Source organism: Cupressus sempervirens, chromosome 2 (assembly GCF_028749045.1).
Source record: "Cupressus sempervirens isolate cs-2001-9-10 chromosome 2, ASM2874904v1, whole genome shotgun sequence".
Taxonomy (NCBI): domain Eukaryota; kingdom Viridiplantae; phylum Streptophyta; class Pinopsida; order Cupressales; family Cupressaceae; genus Cupressus; species Cupressus sempervirens.
Genome location: NC_143119.1, coordinates 726,068,194 through 726,091,718, shown reverse-complemented (window position 1 = coordinate 726,091,718; position 23,525 = coordinate 726,068,194). Strand labels below are relative to the sequence as shown.

At 34.6% G+C, this 23,525-nt stretch overlaps 1 protein-coding gene across 2 annotated transcripts; it reads right to left on the bottom strand.

The window, feature by feature from the left end:
* Positions 1-2,847: 2,847 nt before the first annotated feature.
* LOC149575439 (zinc finger (C2H2 type) family protein) lies at positions 2,848-5,889 on the bottom strand. 2 transcript variants are annotated; one of them, XM_089815181.1, is made up of 2 exons: positions 5,696-5,889; positions 2,848-3,328 (listed from the first exon to the last, which is right to left on the bottom strand). In XM_089815181.1, exon 2 carries the CDS (start codon positions 3,321-3,323, stop codon positions 3,009-3,011), a length of 315 nt encoding a protein of 104 aa, XP_089671307.1. In that variant the 5' UTR covers positions 3,324-3,328; positions 5,696-5,889; the 3' UTR covers positions 2,848-3,008. The 2 variants fall into 2 exon arrangements, with proteins under 2 accessions (XP_089671307.1, XP_089671308.1); XM_089815182.1 differs by lacking the exon at positions 5,696-5,889 and adding an exon at positions 4,646-4,705.
* Between the last annotated feature and the right edge of the window lie 17,636 nt (positions 5,890-23,525).

Here is a 23,525-nt window from a genome sequence, read left to right as displayed (position 1 = left end):
GGTTTGAAGATTTTATTTCATTTTAAATTATACTATCAATTTTGTTTTTCTGAAGGAACAAGACATAAATCTCCACGCTATTGAAACATTTTTGTTGTCGGAAATCAATACGATAATTGGGGGGAGTTTTCTACCCTAAAAAACTTCCCCACATATATTGGTCTCTTCAGTTTATCTAAAATCTTCTTTTTATCATCTCCTTAGAGCGTTAATCATATGCCATTATGCTGTTGAAATCGTATGATGCTGTAAGGTGACCTTTCCTTCAGTTAACTACCACAATTATTAATAAAAAATTAATATCTATATAGTTTTCTCTTGATATTAAATAATCAAATAATCATATATAATAGCTGCAGTAAAACCAAAACACTTCGAAAAACGGTGATAAAAAGAATGACTGGTTGCATGCCCGGCAACCAGCTAAAGGAAAATATTCGTAGGAGAGGACACTGTGTCCTCCTTTAGGATTTTATCGTGGTAAATAAGCCTATAAATCACTTTCAACGATCATATTTGAGTGCTTGGAACACAATGACCAAAACAAAAGCTCAGGTCTTGAAACAAATACTAAAAGACATTAATTATACAACAAAAGCATTTACTTTTCTCCAGCTCCAATAAAAAACCAAAAAGAAAATTTTCATGTCACTTGTAAGTTTCATAGCTTACTACTAATAATCTTTAATGAAACCTACTACTGCAAATGGTCATGCTTAAGCTGATAAAACCTAACACAAACGGCTCTTCCTACAATTGATCTTAGAAAATCCCAATTTCCAACAGAAATAACATTATATCAAAATAAAAAATTACCCAAATCAAAACCATTTTTTACAAGCCTAAAAACTACCTGGTTAAAGTCAAAAATATCAATTTAAAACCAAACAGTGCCCCCACCAGCATGCATTTGACGTCTCTGGAACAAAGGGCAGAACAATATTCTCCTGATCTACCTTAAACCAGCAACTCCCTACCAATACAGCAACCTGACATCCAATGTGACATCAAATGGCCAGCCCAGCGAATGAACAGAATTTTTAAAATTATAACAATACTAAAAGCCATGCCATCAGGAAAACCATTACTCCAGACCCTGAAAGCTTTTCATCCATGGGCGTGAAATTAATTCCATAGTGGTAAGCAACATATCTAAAAAGTGTGCTCAAATTTCTCATTTGAAACAAATAAATCCAAATTTCAATATTCCAGATCCCAAAATAGAAAGATAAAATCCAACAAGGAATAGAAATGATTTCAACCCTAAAGACACAAAGAACTACCTTTATAAAGTTCATACCTCCATTTCATCGACAGAAGCAACTGCTTCAATGGCCTGCTAGTTTAGATAGTTACCAATTTGTGGGTCAGCCTTCCCTTCCTCTGCAGAGGCAACAATCTTGGTGGATGTTCCTGCACTCTTTCCTCATGTTCTAACTTTCTTTAACTGTGCAGATGCATGGCTGCTGCCTACAAACAGCTATTTGCACAGAAAACTCTCCAAATACTACACAAACTTAGCATCATTTCACGCTTTCCATGGACAAGAAGAGATTGTGATGATTTCAGATGAATGGAGAACATTTAATTTTTAAAAGCCACTGACATTTTAATACGGTCACTACGCCAACAAGTGATAATTATTTGACTCAGATTTTATCAGAACTGACTTTATTTTTCTTGTATTAGATAACAATTTTGCCAGCATGAAACAATATTTCCAGCTGCTTCTGAAAATGGATATTCATGTTAAATACATAACAGCTAAAAAATAAATCAACATAAGTATTACCAAGTTACCAACATACATCAAGGAAACTATTCGCTCAACAATTATAATTACAAGTTCAGATATCTTTGGTATATATACACAAACATAACATTTAAAATTAAGATATACCTCAAAGTTGATCCCTAGGCATTTATAGCAGATATCTAAGCTAGTTAATACTATTCTGCAACAGATTTCCTATCCAGTGCATTAAGTCAAGAAGTACCCGAGTACTTAACTCATTGGAGGATATATTCTTTGTAATCTATAATTGTGTTCTGGGAAATAGGAGCAAAAGCTACACCCCAAAAATATTCTCAGGAACGAGAAAGATTCATTACAAACTACATAACCAAGCAAACCCGTAAGATGAATCAAACAAACTAAAAATAGACACATTCAAAATCATCCCAAATTATGGCCTCTAGTGACTAAAGCTTGGATGGGATCTTCAAAAGAAAGAGTTAGCATTGATAATTTAATTAAATTGTCCTGTAAGATAACCTAGTCCATATAAAATGGAGCAAAATTGTGTTCTTAATTTAAAACAACTTGCAAAAAGATTTAGATAACTCCTTCAATTTTGGCTACAGAGATTTAGAATATTGGCTGCTTCAAGAGCTGCCCTTTTAAGGAAGAATTAAAAATTCCCACAACAGAAACAATAGCTATTCTAAAACATCTCTTACAAGTTAAACCATTTATGCAAGTGTCCGCTTGCCATAAAAATAATCCTGCTTTAGGACCATAACATCAGTGAAACAGAACATGTGACTGTAATATAATGTCCAGAATAGAGATAAAAGTACGAAGATGTAAGAAATGTCACCATAAAAATGGACATACAACATTTGAGTATAACCCCCAATCTCATCAATTTTTCTATTAAATATAAGTACAAGTAGCCATAGAAACAGGAAAAACAATTGCATTGATTCAAAAATGAGATACTTAATATCATCTATCTTCTTCACTATTCTCAACAATCAGAAAGCTTAAACTTATTTTCTTGACCATTTGTTGACGGATGATCCACCAAACATCACAAGTAAAAGAAGTTAAAGAAAGCCAGCAAGTGTAAGAAAATCAAACACAAATATATATAAATCTATAGTCATAATCTCAAATGTATCAACTCAGAAGAGCTAACAGACCCAGATGAGAGAGAATATAAATGTTCTTGCATTGCATTACACAGACCAGCCAGCAACTTCAAATGCACTCCAAAGATATTATATCATTTCTTTAAACTGCCACGAATTCCAGGTCGAGGCTTATTGGAGTCTTGAGCACGTACAGCATGCAGATTTACAATTTTGTCTTCTTCATATGGAAGTTTGGGGTGCTTTGCTTCATGATGAATTTGCATAGTCTTGATGTCAGGGGCCGTAACTTTACAGTTAGGACATTCATACTTGGCATGGCCACCTTTTTCACCACCAATACGATCCAGCAAGCCTGCCTTTCCTCCTCCCCTGCTAGTTGTTGCTGCATCAACCTTCGCTGCTATTTCTTTTGCAGTATGCTTCTTAGGTTTTGCCTTTCCTGTCATGTTGTCTACAAAAGCAAAAACTCCAGTTGTATTCAGAAAACAGCAAAACCATAATAAATATGCCCTTCATTTACCACTAAATATAATATTTTATTTGAAATACAACCTAACCAAATGTAAATGTGTAATTACGTTGTCTAAAGAGATTGCCTACTTCAAAATATATATATATTACGTTTTGAGTTTTGACAAATGAAGTTTTTCATGGACAGCCTAAGACTCTAGACGTGAAAGCTCACATTGGCATGCAGTGTTGCTGTACCACTGAGCAAGAGGTTCCTTGGGATTCTTCTTTCAATGCAGAAATTACATTTTCATTTTGACAAATGAAATTTTTAATGGACAACATAGGACTCTAAACTTGAAATTAGCATTGGCATGCAGGGTTGTTTTACCACTGAGCTAGAGGTCCCTTACCCTAGGGTCCCATGGGGGGGGGGGCTTGTGCTCTATATTTAAGGAGCTGGAGGTCCCATGATAATATTTTGGGGGGGCTAAAGCTTAATTTCGAATCTTTTTCTATTAACTAGGAGCCCCTACTTTTAGTTGAGCGGATGCAAAAGGGGGGGGGGCTGGAAATAGCCCCTACTGTTTAGGGAAGAATTCTGCCACTTGGCAAGAACCTACCCTTCATTTTCCCTCCAAATTGAAATCATCCTACCAAAAATTCTAAAAACAACAATTTATATTTTTAATGTTTCCTTCAATTTAGAAGCTAATTTTTTAAAACAAATTTAAATGTCATGTCCATGAGACCGCTCCCATTTAAATGTTCCTAAAAAAGCTCAGTGGCACCCGCTTTATTTTTAAGCAAGCAGGTGCCCATGGGACCCCAGCCTTAGTAATTTTCTTTTGAAACAATTTGACTTGCTGTGAATACCTCCTGCTTTGCAACTGATGAGCTAAAGGGGCCCATAATGAATTGTCCATAAAACACAACACTTGCTGAAGGTTTTGTTAATAAGATTGCAAGCTAAGCCGGATTAACCTTAGAGGAAACTCCATGAATAAGTGTGTTTGAGTTGGGAGTAGTACTGGGACGGTTGACCTACATAGAAGGCTCAATTCTTTAACCCTGTGAGCATCACATGTATGTGATGCAGTGAGTTGGGAGTAGTACTGGGATGGTTGACCTACATAGAAGGTCCAATGCTTTACCTCTATGAGTGTCACATATATGTGATGCAGTGAGTGATTAGTGCTCCATTCATTCTCATGGGAGAAGGATTCTAACTTCTAATGAACCCACAGCTCATAGGTTATAAGATTCCCTCAAAAACTACACAGTTTAATCTGGATAGCAATATCACAATTTGACTTACTGTGGAAAATACCTCCTACTTATTGATCTCTCACTGTTAAACTGAGGTCTCCAATCAACAGTTCCGCATCAAAAAAGCAAACAAACAAATTCTAATAAATAGCATACTTAGCGTTGTTGATGACCATACAGTCAATCAATGCGTAATACACTCCAGCTTCCCTCCTCAACAAATCATTATCAGTAGCAGTACACGTATATTGAGCTAAATGAGGTACAGCTTTCCGAGATTAATCTCTAATAAGAATACTAACAGTCTAGTAAAATTGAACTCTCAGGATCGCTGACTGAAAATCCCAATTTCCTTACCATTACTCGTGAAGTTACCATCAATATGAACAAACAACCAAAAACGTTCTCAAAAAACAATATGACCACACACAAAGTGCGCCAGAAGGGCCAAACCTAAAACCTCGTAAGACTGATCTCAACAGATCAACAAAACAATAAAGTTTCTCATTATTTTTCTAATTCTAAATCCCACATCAGTATAATTGCCAGTACTCCTAATCACAATATCATATCATATCTACCTGATATCTTCTTCTTTTAGTTGTCATCCTCAACACAAAAACAGTGAATATTTTCATTATTCTTCTAATTCCAAATCCCACTTCAGTTTCATTGCCGGTAATCCGAATCATTATATCATATCATATCTATCTGAAATCTTCTCTCCTTTAGCTGTAATTCTCAACCCCAGAAACAGTTGTAAAGAATAACTAACTAATTGATGTCCAAAAACCCTAGTGCTAACAAAGGTCGAAAAATTAAAAATTCTACCCAAAACCACAATGACAGAAACCCTACCCTATAATGGTTAGCCCAGGATAATCACAAAACCGTTTCTCGTATTTCTCAGAGCAACCAACGAATCCGTACACATAAACTTACAAGATGAAAACACATCAACCAAAGACCATGAAAATCTCGCATATCCACATATCTTGTTTACATCTTGTGGGTGAAACAAAGAAAAACAAAAAGAACACACGCATTGCTCAAGCCTGTCATTTTTTCTATCATTTCTTAACAGAAAATTTGGGAGTACCTGAAGAGCGAATGGATACTGCTGCGTCTAATCGAAGTTGGGGATGACACCGGCGAATCGGATTTTCAGTCTTCCTCTTCCCTTGCCACAAGCCTTGTTCTCTAGCATAAAAACCTCATACAAACCAGGGTTTCACTTATGGTTCGTACCGTAGTTAATTGCATACACTTTTCTTAGATGTTGATCACTACAATGGTTTATATATATCTTTACGCCTATCTTTATTTATTTGTTTGAGTAAAATGTTCTTGAAAATCACCCTCAATTGACGGCGTGAGACAAATCACCTCAAGAGTCGGCTAACTTTTGGCGGCTACTGACGGAAGATAAGAAATAAGGAAGCGAAGTTGATCGACAAGGAACCCAAGTGAATTTTTCGTTTTGGTCTAATGAGGATAAAGCAAACCAACGCATGGCACTAAAGATAAGGGACTGGAGATTCCTTAGGGTTTTATGTTGTGCTTTTATCACAAGCTTTTCTTATTTTTAAGGTAAGTGATGGTCTCTTTCTTAGGATTGCATTCAGCCTTCAAGTTGGGAAGCACTAGCTAAAGGCTTAAAAAGGGTATGTTTTTTAATATCTAGGAATATATTGTAATTTGTTTATTGTGTTGTATTTTCTATGTAGATTGATTGTGTTTCTATTTTTGCATCAATATTTCGGATCACACTTTGTAATATATCATCAAAATGAGAGAGCTAAAGATTCATCTACAACATTGATGAAAAATAGAAACACGATTTACTTAAAGAACACAAGAAGCAATTGTAAAAGATTGTGAAAATCTATTATCTTGAATTGTAATTTTGTAAAATTATATTGATACAAAATGGAAGATGATTTGTAAGATTTGTTTTTAACTGTATTAGAAAAAAAAAATTATATTTATTATTCATGTTTAATCAAGAGTCTAGTGTGTGGAATATATTAATAGAACAATTACGCCATACATGTCAAATTTCTTATAAATTGAGAAAAGGCCATTAGTGTAATAACTATTCTACATTGTTCAAATTTGAAGAACATTGTGTGTAAGGTGCTTGTACACAAAGAGGGTTCTTGCCTTCTTAAGGAAGGCGTCTTGAACTATAAATCAAACAACTTAAATCCCACGAAATGAAGAATCTTTTTGTAACCATTAATAAGTATATGATTATTGTTTTGGTGGATAAATAATTGATGTGAAATGATTTACGATTAAGAATTAGACAAGATGTGGTTGAAGAAGTTAGACAAGAGAGTGTGATCATTCTTCATTATGCTAGCATCCATAAGAGAAAAGTCCCCAAAATTGAGCTCTATGTGTTTTAAAACCTTTTGAACAATAATGACCTTATCATTCCTAAAGCGTATAAAGGTAATCTTATTGTTATAAGGAACAAACAAGACTACATAACTAAGATGCATGCTCTCTTGTTCGATGGTTGTAGATATAAAAATCTTAAATTAGCAATCACATTGAAATTGCTAAAGAAAGTTAAATCAACCATTGCTAATTCATCCTTAAATGATGCCACCAACTAGGACCCACCACATTTACATGGGGTATCAAAAATACATAAGGTTGGTAATCTCCTTGAACCTATAGTGGATGTCATTAAGTTACCTACCTACAACCTCATTGTGCAATTGGATAAGCATATTTCTCCTTTGTCTAAAATATGTATGTTACATTAAAATTCAGCGCACTTCATTGATTCCATTTACAGTAAAAACTTGATAATAATGACCACTTAGTCAACTTTGGTGTTGTGTCTCTCTTCACCAAGGTCTCCCTCCCTAACTCATTGAGTTGATTCGGTAAAAATCCAACACCGAGACTGCCAACCTAGTTGAATTGTGCCTTAGATCCATTTCTTCACATTATGAGGTGTAATTTATTAGCTAGTGGATAGAGTAGCCACAAGTTCTCCTCTTCCCCAATTATAACCAACCTTTACACAAACACTTTAAATATAGTGTTCTTTGGTCCTTTACTCTTAAACCAAATTGGTAGAAGCACTATATTGATGACACGAATGTTTGTTGGCCTCATGATCATGAAAATTTGGAGGATTTCCAATCTCAATTAAACAACATAGACAAGTGCATATTATTTATGAAAGTGTTTAAAAAACCAAGTCCTCCCCTTAGTTGACATTCTCTTCACCAACTAATAACTCCTTTGGCTATTATGTCTACCACAAAGCCACCCATTCCAATTTATTCCTTCCATCTTTGTCTCATTGTTATCCTACCCAAAAGTTTAGTGCCCTCAAAGCTTTGCTCTTGCATGATTTTTGAAATTGTAAGGCCTAGAATATTGAGCAAGAGATTGCCCACTTCATAAATGTCTTCATATTAAACAACTACAAAAGGAAGCACATTGTTGGGGAAAAAAGAAAGACAAATTAAAGAGCACTCTTGGTCATTCTTCTATTCTCCATCTTCCCTTCTCATGTGCCTTTCTAAGGCCTCCCCAAAAAACTTATAAAGATTCTTAAAACAGGGGCCTTTGTTGCTACTTTAAACCCTTCCAAACCTATAGGAATCACGTACCTCTAGCTAAAGACTAAAAATACCTCCTTATCAACTTGAGAGTCTATAAAGTCACTTTTGAAGTATGGAATTTTCTATGGTGGTTAGTTTGGTCCCTCTCTTAATACTACAGTCAAAGAACATTAGATGCACATTATGTGTGAACAAACCTTAAAATCAACATTTGAAGAGTCATCTTCCAAGACTAATCACCATATCCCCTTTGAAGACAATAAATTCTTGTAATAGAAGATAAGTATTTTAGAAGGATCGTCAATGAGGCCATTGAAATCGATAATCACCCCTCCATCCTAAATCAAAATTATGGTTGGAATTTAAATTTATCTTAGCTTCCTTATTTAAATCATCTTAATAATTTAAAGTCTCTCTCTACAAGATTTCATTTTTTATCCTCTTATCATTTACTACCCTTTACCCAACCCTTTTATTCTCATTCCTTTTGGCATGATCTCCTTCCTTTTCATCTATTCCCTCATTCATTCACTTTCTTTCCCATATCTTTGTTTTCTCCTTCATGGTAATGTTTATGAATATAGTTTTTTGGTCATTTTCTATTGTGCTTTGAATTTTTGTTCGCTTAAGTTTATTTTCTTTCTTCTTTTTATCTTTTCTTTTTATTAGGACTTATCATTTTGTTTTTTTTTTTGTTTTTGTTATTTATTTATTACTTGTCTCATCTATTTTTAGTTTGTAGTCTTCATTTTGTTGTTCTTATTAGCAATTTTTAAATTTCTTTTAGCCTCTTATTTGGTTTTTACATATTATTTTTCACATTTCTTTTTTCTTTTGTATATTTATTACATAGTTTAGTCACTCTTTTGTATTTGTTTTTGTTAGCGTAACAAAGTATTTCCTTATTAATTAAATCATGTTAATTTAATTATTAAGTCACTTATTATCTCTAGTTTAGTTAAGCTAAACTTTGGGCATATAATAATTAATTCTTTTATTAATTATTATCATGCAACCTAGGTTAGTTACCTTTTAGGGTTTTGATCTCCTTCTATAAGGATTGATCTCTCTTTATAATATTCATTCATTCAATACAATTTGTAATTCTTTTTTGCACATCAAGAATATATCATCTTCTGTGGATCTAAGTATTCGAGCCTCCATAGCTTTGCTCCTCTCTTTTTGTGACAGTTGTTTGCATGTGTGATGATTTTAGGGAGCTGTGTGGTTCAACTTTCATCAACTTCAACATGGTATCAGAGCTTAAGACTTTCATGCCCATGTTCTCTTCATGAGAGGTTTGGCTTTAGTTTTTAGATCTGTTAGTTTTCAAAGGTTTTTTGTATTGGATATGGGGGTCACTTTTTTTGGTGCACTTTGAACCCAAACGGACCTCATCGTTGGATTCTTAGCACCCAAAAATCCATGGTTTTATATAAAATTTGTCCAATTTGAACATAGTTGCAATATAAGGCAAAACCATTTGCCCCCAAATCGAGTACACTTTGCGAGATGACGATTTATTTTTTGATGAAAACTAATAAATCAAATTTTTTTTTTAATCATTTTATAAAAAAAAGGGTGTTTCTTTAAAACTTTTGAAAAATAAATAAAAAGTACTTTCCTTTTTTTTTAATCATGTGTTGCTTGCATCGTCAAAGTACCATATGTCAATCAGGCACTTGTGCATGTTAGTGTAGGTACGCACTATAGGGAATGATGTCATCATCCTCTAGCCAAAATTTGACAGCCTTCAAACCATTATCTTTTTTAGTTTTTTTTTTTTCCATAAAAAGCAATTAGTGGTATTTTGGTCATATCTTGGGCATACAAAGGTATTTTTTGACAAATCTTATATCATTGGAAGGCTCTTCTAGAGCCCATTCTGATGGTGCAAGTTATTTTATTTTTTGGTATAATTTGATTTCTTTTTTATGTAATCAGAGCTAAGTGTTTTATTTTTACACTCCTAGAAACATATCTTGAGCATCTAATCTTCAATTTGGGATTTCTCTATATTGTTAGAAAGATCTTTATGTACTCTTTCTAGTAATGATGGTTTTTTCCATATTCTACTCCAAGCACATTCTATTCACTTTTTTTTTCATTCTAGTGGATATCTTAGTTGTTTTAGGTCTAGGGATCAATTTTGTTGCTTCAGATGATTCATCATGGGTTGTATAATCTGTTGTATCAGCATTATGTCTCTCATGATTCTAGTTGACATCCTTTTGTGGCACTTTTTGCAAATGTGCTGAAATAAAGTGCCACCCTCTTACATTTTAGGATCTTGCACATCTTTGTGCCTTATTGTACTTGTACTACACTGTAAATTTCTTTAAGGGGTTTCATGTTGCCCATATTAGTCATCTTCCTTTATCAAGTGTTCCTTCCAAAATATTAGCCTCATGATGTGTCAATGACACGTGTCATTATACGTGTTTGTACTTCTTCTGCACTCTTGATATTATTGGTTCTTCTTTCTGCAGGAGATTATGCATTTGGTCTCAATGTTCTTGTCTTACCTCTTGGCATTATAGGGGGGTTCTATTGGTTATATTAATTTCTTAGTTCAATAGAGTGATCTATGTATTCAGTACTTGTTCCTATGTACTAGGCAATTATAGTGGTTAGATACCTATGCATTTCAGTGAGATGGATCACTTACCATATAGACACTCTTTCATTACTATTTTTGAAGGCCATGAAGATATCTTCCATCTTCGATTGATAATCTCTTCAGACTTAGTCTTCTCTATCTAATCATTTTCTATACAGTGGAGATTCTTCATATCAACAGTTTGGCAGTGTTTGCAACTTCTACTTCAGTGGTGTTCTTCGTGATCATCCATTTTGTTCCTGTCTTCTAGGAAATTCTTTCCATCTATTTTGGAGTAGGATTTTTCCTATGTGATTTTCTCTATTTATCCTCTTTATAGAGATTTGGTTGTGATTGGGTACCTCATCAAACCTTGTTATCGAGACCCAAATTTTCTTTCAATGGTAGTTTATAGATTTTTAGCTTCCCCCTAAGTTTATCTTAAGGGTGGTGTTAGAGTAATAAAGTATTTCCTTGTTAATAAAATCATGTTGATTTAATTATCAAGTCACTTATTATCTCTAGTTTACTTAAGCTAAACTTTGGGCATATAATAATTAATTATTATCATACAACCTAGGTTAGTTGCATTTTAGGGTTTTGATCTTCTTTTACAAGGATTGATCTCTTTTCATAACATTTATTCATTCAATATAAATTTTAGTTCTTTTTTGCACATCAAGAATGTCTTGTATTCTATGGATCTCTAAATTTGAGCCTCCATAGCTTTGCTCCTCTCTTTTTGTAACAAGTGTTTGCATGTAGTGATTCTAAGGAGTTGTGGGGTTGAGCTTTCATCAACTTCAATAGTTTTATTATTATTATGTTTATTCAAATATTAATTAATCTCTTTTTAATCTTGTTTTTGTTCCTAATGGTGCTTTTCCCTATGGGTACCAAATTGGAATTGCTTCTTAGTGTTCTTACTACCGAGCAAGCTTTGCTTTATGATAACCTTTTTGTATTAATTCAAACATATTCTCAAACTCTTGAGTATCTATGGATATTGAAATATCAAAGAAGGATATTGAAAAGGATTTTAGAGAGATTTTGGAAGAGGGTCTACCTTCTTCTGATAAGGAACATACTAAGGATAAAAATCTTAAGAATGATAGATCAAATATTCATCAAGGGGGACCACATATCTAGATACTTAGAGTTTGTGGGGCAATAGAATAGAGGGCCACATGAACACCTACCCTAGGGGTTGGGGCAATAAGTTAGGTCGAGCCCCAACACCATAGAGCCATAGCCTAGAATTGATAAGTGTCTTAGGCATAGGGGAAGCACACCAATCTATCTCGAACTTGGTGGTTAAACTTTACTCCAATGACAACAAACAATGGGTAGATCAATGGGAACCATTGGGCAGCTAATTATAGGTTAAACTCAACTAGATGAGGATTCATATCATGTTCTTGGATCAATCAGGCGAGGTGGGAGCTTCCCTCGCTCCAGTGTTAATGTAGGGTAACGCAGTTTGATTGGGATCCCTACTATTATATGGCCTATAAATAGTAAGGACCTACCATTATTTTTCTTAGAGTAAAGGATCCTACTGGATCTGTGGATTTGTTCTCACCAAATCCTTCAAATTTGATTTTTATCTTTCTATTTTTTCATATTAGTTTTACTAATATTTGGCTGATTTTTTGTTCATGTTTGTCTTCCTTTTCTATTTTTTAATGGTATCATATCCCCACTTATTTTATTTTATTTATTTTCTATAGATAGCAAGGGCCTACCATTATATTTGTTAGAGTAAAAGATTTATTTTATTTTATTTTATTAAATTACCTTTACTCCCTTCTTTAGATTTCCCTTTATGCACATGCATTCACATTTATTAATTATATATTGATTATTTAATGTCATTTACCTCTTTCAGAGCCCGTTGTGATGGTGCAAGTTATTTTATTTTTTGGTACAATTTGATTTCTTTTTTATGTAATCAGAGCTAAGGGTTTTATTTTTACACTCCTAGAGACATATCTTAAGCATTTGATCTTTGATTTGGGATTTCTTTATATCATTAGAAAGATCTTTATGTACTCTTTCTAGTGACGATGGTTTATTTTACTCCAAGCACATTCTATTCAGTTTTTTCATTCTAGTGGATATCTTAGTTGTTTTAGGTCTAGGGATCAATTTTGTTGCTTCAAATGATTCATCATGGGTTGTATTATCTGTTGTATCAGCCTTGTGTCTCTCATGATTCTAGTTGACATCCTTTTGTGACACTTTTTGTAAATGTGTTGAAATAAAGTGCCACCCTATTGCAATTTAGGATCTTGCACATCTTTGTGCCTTATTGTACTTGCACTACACTATAAAGTGCCTTGGGGAGTTTCATGTAGGCCATATTAGTCATATTCCTTTATCAAGTAAGTGTTCCTTCCATGATATTAGCCTCATGATGTGTCGATGACACATGTCATTATAGGTGTTTGTACTTCTTCTGCACTCTTGATATTCTTGGTTCTTCTTTTTGCAGGAGATTATGCATTTGGTCTCAATGTTCTTGTGTTACTTCTCAGCATTATAGGGGGGTTCTATTGGTTATATTGATTTCTTAGTTCAATAGAGTGATCTATGTATTCAGTATTTGTTCCTATGTACTAGGCAATTATAGTGGTTAGATACCTATGCATTTCAGTGAGATGGATCACTTACCATATAGACACTCTTTCATTACTATTTTTGAAGGCCATGAAGATATCTTCCATCTTTGATTGATAATCTCTTCAAACTTAGTCTTCTATACCTAATCATATTCTATATGGTGGAGATTCTTTATATCAACAGTTTGGCAGTATTTGCAGCTTCTGCTTCAGTGGTGTTCTTTGTGATCATCATTTTTGTTCCTATCTTCTAGGACATTCTTTCTGTCTATTTTGGAGTAGGGTGTTTCCCATGTAGTTTTCTCTATTTACAGAGATTTGGTTGTGATTGGATACCTCATCAAACCTTGTTATCAAGACCCAAATTTTCTTTCAATGGTAGTTTATAGGTTTTTAGCTTCCCCTTAAGTTTATCTTAAGGGCAGTGTTAGAGCAATAAAGTATTTCCTTGTTAATAAAATCATGTTGATTTAATTATCAAGTCACTTATTATCTCTAGTTTAATTAAGCTAAACTTTGGTCATATAATAATTAATTATTTTATTAATTATTATCATGCAACCTGGGTTAGTTGCATAAGGATTGATCTCTTTTCATAACATTTATTCATTCAATATAAATTTTAGTTCCTTTTTGCACATCAAGAATGTCTTGTATTCTGTGGATCTCTGAATTTGAGCCTACATAGCTTTGCTCCTCTCTTTTTGTGATGGGTGTTTGCATGCAGTGATTCTAGGGAGTTGTGGGGTTGAGTTTTCATCAACTTCAATGTTTTATTGCTCTTATTTTTATTTAAATATTAAATAATCTCTTTTTAATCTTGTTTTTGTTCCTAATGGTGCTTTTCTCTATGGGTACCAAATTAGAATTGCTTCTCAGTGTTCTTCCTACTGAGCAAGCTTTTCTTTATGATAACTTTTTTGTATTAATTTGAACAGATTCTCAAACTCTTGAGTATCTATGTGTTAGTGAATAGATTGCCTTTCTAATTACACAATGATAATTTGCTCTATGCCTAAGACTTGGAAAGCACAAAAATATTCACAACAGTTGAGAAAACTTCACGCTATTCATTTTCTCTTTGTATTTATAGGTACAACCTCCTTTAAAAGATCTATCAATGAATCAAAAACCAATTTCACACTTTTTCTAGAAAGCACATAAGGACTCTCACATACTGCTAGGTAGTGAGGTGATCATTCGTTCATACAATAAAAATAAAAGAACTCACAATATTTTCATCATAACCATTCATTCAAAGAAAGGATGATACAGAAAATTCATAATAATCATTCAAGATAATTGATCAACGTAAACTGCAGAAGAAACAATAACATATATCTTCAAATGATAAATTAAATGTTCACAAAGTAACAATGATTTAAGCACTTCAAACACCAAGTTTTAAAGTGAGATCAAAGATGATATATATATATATATATAGAGAGAGAGAGAGAGAGAGAGAGAGAAACTTCTTTCTTGTGCACAATCATTCAAAAAGCAAATATATATATGCTATCTGTCTATTGCTATGTAAAAGTATCTATTTATCAGAGTATTTTCTAGCTTTCTATTCTAACCCCTAATTAGTTCAATGCCCCAACATTTATAGTTTCATTACAAATCCGAAAGGCCTCCATTAAAGCCCAGCCATTTTAGTTTAAATGGTTACGATAAGAACAAAAAATAGTTTTTTTAAACAGTTGCCTCAAACACGACTGGAAGTAACTATCTGATTAGAATTCATTGCTGGCTTTTTACTCCTCACCCATAGTTTGTCTTACCAATTTCCAGCTTCTGAAGGTGTTCATAAATTCTTGCATCACATGGGAATGGGGGTTCTTCAAACTTAGCAACTTAGTCCTACAAGCATCTTTTTGCCATTTGAATTATTTGATCTTCAGGCTCTGTCGCGGCATGAGATTCCTATTTAGACATCACATGTATTCAATATTTTCTAGTGTGGTGAAATCACTAGCAGTAGGCGATTCATTATCCTTAATCTTTTCAATAACATCATTGGAGTTCTTTGTTAATGCTTTAGAATCCATGTTGCCATCATCAAACTGTAGAATTCCTATAGGATTCATTATATTCATATCTTTAAGAAGCTCCTCATACATCCCAGCAATCTTGTTTTTGATGGATTGTATTTCTTTAATAGCTTCTTTGTAAATCGATTCTTTTCAACCCATGTTATTTTTCATAATGAATAACATACAAGAATCTACAATTTTCATAGGGTTCTCACTTAGGAATTTAAGCACTCCATATTTTTCAACTTTAGTCACTTGGAACACAACAGCCTGATACTGACTCCGCTCAGTTTCCCACCTTGGAATAAGAGTTTGAATTTCTCCCAAGAGTGTTTCTGCTTCAGCATACACAGTGGTGAAATCTAGGATAAACTTATTACCTTCCTTGATGATGGAACTCACCCAATCTTACATTACATCCAAGAGCAGCTTTCCTTTTTGAATATATTTTACCAGTTGTTGGCTGTTTGCAAAATTAGGAGCGAAAGATTGAGGGGTATGAACAACGGGTAGGGCCCTAAGATCCATCAATGAATCAATATAAGTAGCCATGGTCACCACTAAGGCTTCGAGTTCCTTTTTCTCCCTACTATCTTTTTTCGACTGGGTTAACATATGATTAGTAAAAAACTTAAAGAAGTTATTGCCTGTATTTCTGTTGATGGTCCCAAGTTCAACTGAAGTAACTTTGAAACCTTCATTATCAATTTCTCCAGATTCAAATTTTTGCTTATACGTGGCCAATTCTGCTATGATTTTCCCAGTCATTGGGTCTTTAATTAAATGGGCATCAATTTTTAGCCTTTTAAATTTGGAACCACATGTTGCATATTTTGTGACAATGTCTTTTATAGGTATACATACTGGCTGTAAATTTCTTTTCTTATTGACTGAGCTAGATAACTAGGACAAAACAACGAGATTAGCAGAGATTGCTTGAGTATCCTAGGTAGGAGTCATGAACTTAGGTTGGTCTACCCTAGGAACTTCAATAAATTGCACATCGCCATCAGGATTGTCTGAGAAACCAAGACCATCACCCAAATCCTATCCTTGGGTTAGCATTTTTTCATTCTGAACTTCTTGTTGCATGAGGGCTTCAGACTTGGTTTTAGATCTAGTTTGAGAAGTTGTGTTCTATGAGGGTGCTGGCATCTTTTTCTAATTGCTAAGAGTCGACACACCACCTGTAACAGGAGATGAAACTTGGATGTCAAAGGTCAGTGGTTCAGAAAAAGAAACCATCTTTGGAGATGGTTCATTGACTACTTTCATGCTCTACCTCCTTAGCCAATTGTTTGTATGAGTGAGAATGGATCTAGTTCTTAGATTTATATTATCCTCTTCTTCCTGATTCCAATCCACTTCTAATTGCCTCGAATCACTAGCTTCCTCCCACTGAGGTTCAACAATGTCTGAACCATCTTCAACTACTCCTTCCAGTTGAAATTTCAATTTGAGGGAATTGATTTGTTGAAGTGTTAATCTTGAGTGGTCTCTTTTTAACTCTTCTTCCTCATTTTTAAGTCTTTCCATAAGTCCTCTAGATGTGGGATTGTAGATAACTGATCCTTTAGATGAAGAACCTACGCCACAAATCCTTTACTATCAAAATCCCTTCTTCCTTGGTAAGACCCAAAGCCAAAATTGAGCAAATTGCTTCCTATGACTAAAGCGTTGATCATGTTGCTACAAGTCAAAGGCCAAGTTTAATAGGAAACACCAACTCCCAATACTCTTGAGGTAGATTATCCTTAATGATAGAGAATAACTGCCTCTAGACCTCAGCTAAAACAAAATAGTCAAATGCATAACGTGGTAACCTCATTGGTTCATCCTCAAACCCACCTACTCTTAAATATGTGAACTTAGGGAACTATATGTAATAGCTTCCATAGTTTTGAATTAATTTCTAGGCTTTCGAGGACAACCTGGGCATGGGTGCCTTTTCAGAGATAAATGCACACTTTCTACCAATACATCATGTACCTTTCTAAAATTTTCTAACACTTTATCTCTTTGAAGCAAGGGACAATATTGATAGATTGTTATTTCCTCACTCCAAATTTCATGAGGTAGGGAAGTAAGATTACTAACACAAACAATGTAGTATCTGAGGTAAGAGGCCATATAGAAATTTTCCTTGGATTTCTTAGCATGTCTAAGTTGTGTTCTTAATGAGCTATTAATTATTTCAGCCCAATCCATCCATTGTTCCCCCTTTAAAATAATATCAACATAATGAAACATTCGTTCTTCAAAAAAGAGGACATCAGCTAAACCCTTAACTTGGTGTAATAGCACTACAAGATCATGAATATGGGGTTTTAGGTGATCTTTTATGACTATCTTGGGTAGCCTTGAACCTCCGCCATAATTAGTTATTGTTCACTTCCTGGTTAGGATGGTACGGTATTCTCTTGGGGTTTCTTGGTATTCGGCTAGGGATTGAATGGGAGAAAATGCAGCGAATGTACTTTCTAGTAGATGCAACACTGAGGCAATAGTTTCCCTGAATATTGATAGCACAGTTTCTCCATCTTTATTTAGGATACTTTTATTCCTCACATCATAATGGTCAATACAGAGTTGGAGTAATTCAGGGCTTAACAGGGCAGGAGGGAAAGCTATGGCTTCAATCAGACCACTAGTCAAAATTTCCATACAACCATTTAATTCATCGGCTCGCTCAAGGAAATTTGATTGTAGCTTTTCCAGCCTAACACCTTCTAAATTGGTATCACAAATAATAGGTCTCTTGCACTCCAAACTTGACACATTCCCAAAGAAATGCAACACATATTTCATCTTAAACAAAGAAAGCAAGGCTCAAATTGATTCTATTTTGAAATGCACACAGATGATAGAACAAAAGAAGGGTTTCCTATGTTCTCACCCACAACTTTTCGAGAAAAATAACTTCTTTTCTTTGTCCCTTAGTAGCTCCTTCTTCAAATCTCCCTTTCACATGATAAATAAAAAGAAAATCTACACTCTTTTTAATGGAAAGAGAACATACATGAGAGAGTACAGCCTCATAATGAGGCATTCATGACAAATCAACTATGGCTAGGCTCATATGTGTGAAATCTTTCAACATGACCTTTTATTAAATACTTCCCTTTATAGTTGTACTGACAATGATTAACTTTTTTTGACACCTAATATGTTGGTCTTAGACTGGTTATGATAATTGAGTGTCAACAGACTTAACCAATTTCTAAGTTGATGACGAGTATGATATAGATGTCGAGCCACAGTATGTGTCAAGTCAGCAAGTATCAAGTGTCGAGTGATAAGTGATGCCGAGTCACTATAGGTGTTGAGAAAAGTATAGATGCCAAGCAAGACAAAATTACTATGGGAGTGGAGCAAGACAAAATTACTATAGGAGCTAAGCAAGATAGAGTTACTAGGAGCCGAGCAAGACAGAATTCCTATATGTGTCAAGCATCAGCAATCAATAAGTGTTGAGTAACACAGAATCAACATATGAGTTTGTGCCTTCAAAAACTTAGATGTAAATTATTTTTGAGCTGACTCAGGATGAATCTCAAAGGATCTTGAAGATAAGATCAAATCTTTTGCATTCCCTATGTAATCAATATGCAGCCAATAAAAAAATGGAGAAAGCATGCAACCAATAGGAAAAGTGAAAGAATTGAGTGGGAAAGAAGGATGAATACTAATCGTAGATTCATACCTAACCCTAAGTCTTTGAAACCTTTAAAAGGAGGTTGATACCCAATAATTCATGTGTAAAAGAGGTATATGGAATGTTAGTGAAGTTCAGAGGGGTGCAAAGACTTAGAGAAAGAGCAACATTACAGAATTCAGTTGGTTAGAACAAAGCATCAGCATTTTGAGCAGAGACATATCAAATCAAGAAGGATCAGATCAGACTAAGCAAAACAAGGATTTGGAATCAGCAATTGAAGATTGTAAGTCATCAGGTCATCAGATTCTAATACTTTCTAGCCATTGTATTAGGAATGAAAATCCTATGGAGATAGGTTGGTCTAACAACATGTTTTAAGCCTTTCAACAAGGTGCTAAATCCTTTATCAAGGTTACCACATTCCAAGTGAGTGTTTGTAAATCCTTTAACTAGGTCATTTTTAACAGGTTGAAAAGCCTTTAACAGGGTAGCCCTTTTACAGGGTAGACCATTGGAAGTGGTCAAACTTTGTCACATTAAATATTTACATATTGCTATAGTGATAACTTGTGGATGTCATCCCCACCCTAGTTTTACCTTCTCATTTTGGAGGGTTTTTGGGTTACCAAAATCTTGTTTTATCTATTTTCATGCATGTATTTATTTATATGTTAATTAGATATGTTAGATGCATGCAAATGATCTCAGCTAGAAGTTTTAAAAGGTTAAAGTTAGGTACTTCTTATTCACCCCCCCCTCTCAGAAGTAAATCTTCCCATTTGTAAATTTCAACAATTGGTATCAAAATCAAGATCTCACAAGGAGGAGCCTTATAGCTTGGAGAAAAGATCTGGAAATGGAAGTCTACAAACTTGGGAAAGTCATAGAAAACAAGGTGATTGATATACAACTCACTCTACATACTTTGAAAGAAGCAAGAGAAGAACTGAGAAAATCCTTAAAGAGAATAAGAGAGATTGTCATAGCTAAGAATGATACACAATACAAGGAGATTGACACCTCAAAAGTGTTTGCAAATTGAGATTCCAAAGAGTTTGATGTAGCAATAGTAGACCTAATGGAGAAGAATAGAGCTCAAGTAGAAGAGATCAGAACTCTCAAGATTGAACAAGAATCACAAGCCATGATGCTTTGTGAAGTAATTGAATAGAAGAAAAGAGCCATTGAAGATAAGGCTATGGTAGAAGAAGACAAGAGAAACCTTGCTAACAGATTGGAAGAAAAGTCAATTGAACTTGAAAGAATTTCAAACATGTAGCTAAACACCCTAAGTCAGATGATGAATGCACATCATGAACTGAATGTCAAGGATATTGAGATCTTCACACTAAAGATGCAAAATGAACAACTAAAAAATTACCTAAAAAGAGAAAAGGAAATTGTTGAGAGCTTCAATAGACCTAATGAAGCCATCAATTACTTTGAACAGCTACTGAAATCACCAAGAGCTAGCAATGATAGTTCAGGACTAGGATACACCAGCACTGAAAAAGGAGAGTCATCCAAGACTATAGAAGAAATAAGTGATAAATGTAAGAACACTAAACCTACTTGTCATTTTTGTGGTAAAAAGAAACATACCTCTAATGTGTGCAGGAGCAAGAATGCCCATCAGCATGATAAACCTAAGAATATGGGTCACTATCACAAGCGCAACAAGCAAGGACATCAAACACATGACTGTAGGACTAGGACTATCAGAACACCAAGATTTGACGGTTACTGCTACAATTGCAAGAAGTATGAACATAGAGCTTTTGAGTGTAGATCAAAGCCTATGTGGACACCTAATTAGCCAGCAAGGGGAAATAATCATGGACATCACTGTAATTGGGACTACAACACTAGGTATAGCTGCCATTATTGTCAAGAATATGGACACATCCCTGAAAATTGCATAAGAACACATTTCAGTGGAAAATATATGAGATGGATCAACCAAACTACATGCTTCAGTTGTTTGAAGACTAGTCATATCAGCAGTAATTGCCCAACAAGGTCAAAGGCACCCAACTCAGAGTTCAACATAGGAGAAGAAAAGGTAGATGTTGAACACATCAGAAGAGAAATGAATAAGACATGGAAAAAGAAAGATGGAAACAACACATCAAATGAAGGGATCACTTCACCTAAAAGGTCAAGTAGTCACACTTCATCTAACTAAGTAAAAGAAGGTATGTGGGACTGATATACAAAGCTTTATCATACATCAGTTCCAAGACAAGTAAGTGATGAAAAGAAGAGATCAGGATGAACAGAGATGTAAAGTTAATATTTCAAGATTTCATAAGTATTGCCAAGTTGCCTTCAAATGTCGAGTAAAATCCCAATACATGCCGAGTTGATTGCCTAAATCAATAGAAGCCAAATGATTAGTTGCAGCCGATTGGTAGTGGAAGCCAAGTGAAGAGAAATTTTATTTAAAGCTGAGTGAGGGATACTTTAGTGAATGTCAAGTATTTGAAAGACAATGGAAGTCAAGTAATGCAGAAATACCTAAGAAGCCGAGTGGATAGTTGTAAACACACTAAGCATTAAATACTACAAAATAAGGGTATATGATCACATTTTGAACCATTTTCTTCATTGTGAATAAAGAGCTAAGACAAAGAAGAGTGTAGAATGATTTTAAAATAGAGAATCCAATATTTGAGCCAATTTCAATAGAGATTCAACTTAGTTTCATCGATTTCAAGGTATTTACACTAGTGCCGAGCTATGCAATTTCACATTTCCTTTGTTTTTAAACCCTAGATTGCACAAATGGCCTCCAAATCTAGGAAATCATAGGAGAAAGAGTTGTTTGAGGTCCAACTTTTGTCAAACAAAGTTAAACAACTTGATTTTTGACCAATCCCTGAAGTGGCATACAAAAATAACCCAGTCGGAGCCCTATCTATTATTCCTCTTAAGGTAGTTATGGTCCAAGATGTTAGGAGGTGTTATAACTATAAGATTGGTCCTATTGAGGAAATGGAAATGAGAGAAGCATATGATAGGTTGTGGGAAAATGGAGTTTTGAAGGAAGAGTACCAAATCATTGAAAGGAAGTGTTTGACTCGTGCCCTAAAATTCCCCACTATCTTTAAAATGGAATGGATTAGAATTGTGCTCAGCAGGATTCACGATGGAAGTTTATGGTTAGAGGATAGCCTAATAAATATATTAAAGAGGATCATTCATAGGGTAATAGGGTATCCAACCCTAGATCAGCCAAATACCCTCAGAAGTGACTCTAAGGAAGCAATTGAGAAGAACACAGGAGAAAAATGGAACAAGAGAGGAATGACTATAGATACCATTCAAGATCCTCTTGTTGAATTTGTTGTTAGGGTTATTTCTCACAAGTTTTATCAATCCAGTAGACTTAATAGTGTACCTTGCATTGCAGTGGATGTTGGGTACAAACTAGTGAAAAAGGGTCATACTTATGATCTTGCAGAATTGCAATTGCAACAAATCAATGAGAACTCAACAGCAATAAGGAGAACTAAGGGAGCACAATGGAAATTTGGTGTAATTTTGATTTGCATATTTTTCTATGTACAAAATGAATTTCCATCGTTTGGAAAAGTAAGCTGGAAAACCAACAGGTCCATAGTAGCTCAAGTAAATGAATATATTGAACAAATGGGAGCTAATTTTGAAACACTCATGACAAGTTATTTTGAGGATTTCAAGAAATCCATGAAACAGAGACTGAGGATATCTGTTTCATTGGTTGAGCAACATGTAAATGATGTATGTTTTCTTGTAGATATTGATTATACCTATATTCAAGCCGCCATACCAAGGGTTAGATGGCTTAGACCTCTTGGATATGAAACAAATATAGATGAGGCATCTGTAGCTATAACAAAATTATTAGCAAAAGAAGTGGATAAAAGTGCACCACATTTTGGGACTTTTGATGTGGTAAGATCAAAAGTAGATATGGAGTTGAAAACTACCTCCACATTGATGAAAAAGGATAAATTGGTGAAAAAGTTAAAAGCCAAATTTGGAGAAGGGGCAACTGAGGTAGAAGAAGAATAAGGACAAGATCCATTAGCACTGACCCAATGCATGGGTGAGGATGCAAAGGAAGAAGAAGGTGCCAAGCAGGAAGCACCCAAGGCTGAACCTAAGAAAAGAAAGGCACAGAAACAGCCTACTGCATAGCCCAAAGGGAAAAAGAAAGTAGCTAAGCTGAGCCCAACCAAGCCTACTACAAGGGAAGACACTAGGGCAACAACAAAAATGGCAAAGGAACAAGAGAAGCAAAAAGCTACAAAGCAAGGAGGGCTAGCAGAAAAGAAAAGAAGAAAATATGTGGCACCCCCAGAGTTGGATGAAGAAAGGATAGAATCTGACAATGATCAATTCAGAGTGGTAAGTCATACCACCAAATATAACCTTGAAAAT

What these genes read in the sequence shown, in the direction of transcription:
- LOC149575439 (XM_089815181.1), bottom strand. Translation starts at nt 3,323, where the DNA reads ATGACAGGAAAGGCAAAACCTAAGAAGCATACTGCAAAAGAAATAGCA.